Source organism: Marmota flaviventris, chromosome 1 (genome assembly GCF_047511675.1).
Source record: "Marmota flaviventris isolate mMarFla1 chromosome 1, mMarFla1.hap1, whole genome shotgun sequence".
Lineage (NCBI taxonomy): Eukaryota > Metazoa > Chordata > Mammalia > Rodentia > Sciuridae > Marmota > Marmota flaviventris.
In genome coordinates, this window is record NC_092498.1 from 118171775 (window position 1) to 118176930 (window position 5156).

Genomic DNA, 5156 nt, shown 5'->3' on the forward strand with positions numbered 1-5156 from the left:
CAGAGAGTGGAATTCAATGCCTACCGCTCGATTCCTCGCTGCCCTTATTTTGAGACCCGAATGTCACTTAGGAACTACGTCCCACCCTTGAGCCGCAGGCGCAGAAACTCACTGCGACTGTACGCTCGCCAGAGCTTTTATGGGCGGTTCGACTAACAACTTGCCTCCTGATTGGTTCTTCCAATGGGCTGTCATCTGCCATCTTTACTCAGGGCCTTAGGGTGCTAGGGTCGATTTCACGGTTGAGGGCAGAGGCCCGGCCCCTTTGGGTGGCGTCAAAAGCGCCCGGTGTACGTGAGCTTAGACAAGTGCCAGTCCCGGCAGCGCTCGCTGCGCCTGCGAGGGACCCAAAGTGGTAGGGAGGTGGAGCAGGGGTGATCACGTGGTAATAGGGACCGTCTCCTAACTCCGCACCCGCACCCGCACTGTCGGTGATTCAGGGACTGGAGACATTTCTGTCCCCACCCATAGCCTCGAACCAACTTCCCGAGTTGTAACCGCTGACTGACTGCCTCACACTAACTTACAAGGATGCAGACGCCTAGGGCTGAAAACGGCGGCCTTCATAACGAGTTGATATTAATTTTCCCAGTATTTATTTGATGATAAAAGATGATTATTAATGAACATCTAGGCACCACGCCAAAATCCTCGTGCTTACTGACTTGAATTGTTGCAAAGATTTAAGGGCTAAGCAAATGCAAAGCTCTTAGAAAAGAGCCCGGTACAAGTGAGCGCTCCGTAAATATTGGTTACTCTCATTTTTTATAGTTATGGGAACTGGGGCTCGGGGAGGCTAATGTATGATAGACGGAACAATTGAGATTTTGACCCAGGACGGCTTGTTCCTAATGGCCTTGTGCTTGCCCCGAGGATTCACAGATTTTTAGTAAAGTGCACTCCTTGCTCACATGGTAAACAGATTCAGTAGGGGTTCCCCCTGTTGTAATAACTAACCCCTAAGTTCTCTCCTGTTCTCATTTCCCTGAAGTTTTGTACCCCATCCTTGTTTCCCTTGTCTCAATCGTGCATTCATTCAACGTCCTGCCCCCCAAAAGGTTCAGTCTGGGTGCATAATGATCCAGTTAGTGCTTGATAGATAAACCTGGCACCTCCTGAGAGGGACTGCAGAATCGGGCATCCACCCTCTAGGCCACTCGCCATTCACTTCCTTCCCAAACCTCCTTTACTGAGCTCTCCTTAAGAGCATGGGATCTGAAGCCACACTGTCTAGATTTAAATCCCAGCTTCACTACTTGGCAGCTGTGTGTCCCAGGAAAGTGACCCACCTTCTTTGTGACTCTATTTCCTCTTCTGTAAAAGAGGATCATAGTTGGTGGGAGGGCTTAAGGAACTAAGCTGTTTAGAATCCTTAGCGAACGTCCCAGCTGGTAGTAAGGGGGTGCTGGGGTTGTAGCTCAGTGTTAGAGCACTTGCCTAGCATGTGTGAGGCCCTGGGTTAGATCCCCAGCATCACATAAAACTAAATAAAATAAAGCATTGTGTCTATCTACAACTAAAAATATTTTTTAAAAAATAAAAACAATGGTTATAATTAATCCCCGCAACCATCCTAGGGAGTGGATGCTAACGTTCCCCCTATTTTACAAATATTTTATAATATTTTACAAATATTTTATAAATAAGTAAGGCTCAGAGAAGTAGACTCTGGCCCAGGGTCACACAGCTATGTGTTCAATCTCCCTTTCAGAACCTCAGGTTCTTTGGCTCCAAAAGCTACAGTCAGTCCTGGGAGAGGTTTTTGCTAATTGCCCAGAGAAAAAGCAATCCATCTGCAAAATGGGAGTCTCTGAGAGGGGCTTGGGTATGCGGGGCAATTTGCAGACGCTCCCTGCCGGCGGAGACTGCCCAAACCGTCCTTCAGCCTAGGACCTTCGGCTGGTCCTGAAGTGGGAGACCCGAGTGTCTGTATAGGTGGAGGCGGAAGCATAGGCAGTGCCAATAGCAGTGGCCCGAGCCGCGGCGGATCGTCATGTCGGAGCCGCAGCGGCTGAGTGCAGAGCGTGACCTCTACCGGGACACGTGGGTTCGATACCTAGGTGAGCGCGGAGTGATTGACGTTGCGACCCTACCGCATGGCAGGGGAGCAGGGATTCCCAGGTGCCATTCTGGGGCCTGGAGGAGACGGGAGAGTATTTTAGTTCTCATTCTTCCTGGGCTAGGGACTTGCCCAAGGTCACACGACACTGATGGGTTCAGCTCTGCCCTGGGGGTCTCTGCTGGTCAGCCCTCCAGAAAGAAAACTCCAGCCGGATGAGTGGGTTGCCCTCTTTGGCATCCTGGAGCCCTAGCTGTGGAGTCAGGACATCTGTACTCCCATCTCGGCCCTGCCACTCAGTTGGTTCTATGTTAGCCTCAGTTTCCTCCTTGACAAAAATGGCTCAACATGAGGGCCTCTCTCATTGGGTGGTGGATGTAAGGGTGGAATGAGATAAAGCCCAGAAAGGCCTGGCACAGGGTGAGTATCTGGTCATTGGGGTTGCTCTTGATCAGTCTTTGGCTGTCTGTCACCTCATTAGTGCCCGCTTTCAGAACCAAGGCTAGGAAATCTAATCAGTGAGCCACGATAATTGTGGCTCTGCCCAATCTTCCCATCAGTGGGCCCTGGAGTTGAACTGGGAAACAGAGGTTTATACAGGTAGTCATTGCCTAAGGTCACCCTGCTGCAGAATAGGATTAGAACCAGTTCTTTCCAGCGCCCCCTGGTGGAACAGTCCACGGGTTTGAGAATTAAATGTCCCCTCCCTCCAGGTTATGCGAATGAGGTGGGGGAAGCTTTCCGCTCCCTGGTGCCAAAGGCTGTGGTGTGGCTGAGCTATGGTGTATCCAGCTCCTATGTGCTGGCGGATGCCATTGACAAAGGCAAGAAGGCCGGAGAGGTGGGTGTTAGCTTTCCTTCTCAACCCCCACCCCAGTGCACTCCAGGTGTGGGTGTGGCTCAGTCTACTGCTTTACAAGTGATAAAGTCCGTACTCCAGTCCTGTTTGTAGGAAAGTGCACCTCACTCCCATACCTGGAGGTGGCAGTCTATACTCGACTCTTGGATGTGGACAAGGCCATCCTTAGTTCTGATTGTGGTATATAGGCCAGAATCTAAAACTAGAGCAGTTCCTTTGCCCTGATGCCTCCCCCCGACTGGTCACTTCCCCTCCTTGGTCCAGGCTCATGCTCCTTGTCTAACAGAATTTTTTTGCCTCTACCCCAGCTGGATTAAGTTTCTCTCTGCCCACCAGGTGCAGGGTCTTGAAGCAGGCCGCAGCACGAGGGTGACTGTGGCTGTGGTAGACACCTTTGTGTGGCAGGCTCTGGCTTCTGTGGCCATCCCAGGCTTCACTATCAACCGCGTGTGTGCTGCCTCTCTCTATGTCCTGGGCACTGCCACCCGCTGGCCCCTGACTGTCCGCAAGTGGACCACTACTGCAGTTGGGCTGCTGACCATCCCCTTCATCATCCACCCCATTGACAGGTGGGTGCTCTCTTGACCTCAGGGATCATCTCCTGTGTAGGTAGAATTAGGCTCTGAGAGGTATGGGACACAGAACAATGGCAGCAGAGGTAGGGTTGGCACTTAGGGCTCCTGAAATGGAAAGGACAATTTGTACCCTTTTCATATGATCTGGCAGGTACTCTTATGTTACCATGGACAGAAGCGTAGAGACAAAGGCCTCAAGGAGCAGTGACTGCAGTGACTTCCAAAGGGAATTGGGACCTAAACCCCATCTACTTCTATAGAATCTGTTGTACTGAGCAGGAGTGGACCCTGGGTGTCTTGAGGGTATGGGACACAGGACAAGTAATTCCCAGGAAGAAAATATAGTGTTTGTTACAAAACAACCAGGGGCAGGCAGAGTGGGCGTACTTGGAATGGTGGGTTTGGGAAGTTATTGGTGACAGAAGCCAGACTCATACTATGTAAGTTAAGTGAGGAAAACAGCCCAGGCTTGTTTGGCTTTCAGGCATGGCTGGATCTAGGCATCCACATGATGTCATTAGGAATCTGGATCTCTGAAGCTTAGTCTGTTTTCCTTCTCTCTGCCCCATCCTGCACCTTAGTGGCTTTGCTCATGGGAATAGAGATGGCCCCAAGCAGCTCCCAGTTTCCATCAGGCAGTTTACCAAGCCCCATCAGAAGTTTTTGAATAGTAATAACAAAAATCCTAACAAAGGCTGTCATTGGTCCATCCAGACTGAATGTCAACCTCTAAGCCAGCCTTTTTCTGATTGGCTGGGCTTAGATCATGTGACTGCTCTTAGAACTATAGATGGGTATTAATCCGAATGTAGAATGGGATAAGGAGTCTTTTCCTGGGGGAACATAACAGACCTTAAGGCCTGAAGTAAGTTCTTTACCTTCTCGGTGCCTCATTTTCCCCAGATGAATATAGAAAAGGAAAATGGGTATTATGCTGGGGGTTCAAATAGCCCAAGGTGTGAGGGGCAAGATAAGGTAGGTTTCCACCTGGATATCATTTGTGTCCTGTGTCTAGCAGTCCCTTCCCCTCACCCTGGCCTCCTGCCTCCTGTTCCCTCACACCTTGGCCACCTGCTCACCAACCTCACCCTTCTTACAGGTCAGTGGACTTCCTCCTGGACTCCAGCCTGCGCAAGCTCTACCCATCAGTGGGGAAGCCCAGCTCCTCCTGACCCCACCCCAGTGCCTGGCCTGTGGGTCAGCCCACTCCTGCTAGGGATGTGGACACCTGGTTCCCCAGGGTCCATGGCCCTGACACTGAGTAGGTTTGAGCTGGACGGAAGCTTAGAGACAAAGGCCTCAAGGAGCAGTGACTGCAGTGAGTCCCAAAGAGAGGTGGGACCTAAACCCCATTTGCTTCCATGGAATCTGTTGTACTGAGCAGGAGGGGACCCTGGGTGGGCCCAGCTCTATCTTTTGACAGGAAAATGGAAGATAAGGAGACTGAAGCCCAAAGAGGGCAAGGCAAGCTGGGCATAGGATTCTCTGCCGCCTAGCTGCGTCACTCCATGGCATCATGGCTGGACAACAGACACTCATGAGAAACAGGAATGGAGCATCCGAGATACCTCAGGAAAGCCTTTCTCTGATACAGGGGCTGCTAGGATCTGGCTGGAAAGCTGGCCAGGCCCACATCCAAACCCAATAAATCCTCAAGAATTGA

The 5156-nt window shown here is 51.1% G+C and overlaps 1 protein-coding gene across 1 annotated transcript; it reads left to right on the forward strand.

Moving 5' to 3' along the window:
* Positions 1-1867: 1867 nt before the first annotated feature.
* On the forward strand, positions 1868-5156 carry Mtfp1 (mitochondrial fission process 1). Its single transcript, XM_027953436.2, has 4 exons — positions 1868-2060; positions 2773-2900; positions 3255-3487; positions 4593-5156. Exons 1-4 carry the CDS (start codon positions 1994-1996, stop codon positions 4663-4665), a joined length of 501 nt encoding a protein of 166 aa, XP_027809237.1. The 5' UTR covers positions 1868-1993; the 3' UTR covers positions 4666-5156.

What these genes read in the sequence shown, in the direction of transcription:
- Mtfp1 (XM_027953436.2), top strand. Translation starts at nt 1,994, where the DNA reads ATGTCGGAGCCGCAGCGGCTGAGTGCAGAGCGTGACCTCTACCGGGAC. An exon ending in CACGTGGGTTCGATACCTAG is followed by an intron (nt 2,061 to 2,772) that starts GTGAGCGCGGAG and finishes CCCTCCCTCCAG; the next exon opens with GTTATGCGAATGAGGTGGGG. An exon ending in ATCATCCACCCCATTGACAG is followed by an intron (nt 3,488 to 4,592) that starts GTGGGTGCTCTC and finishes CCCTTCTTACAG; the next exon opens with GTCAGTGGACTTCCTCCTGG.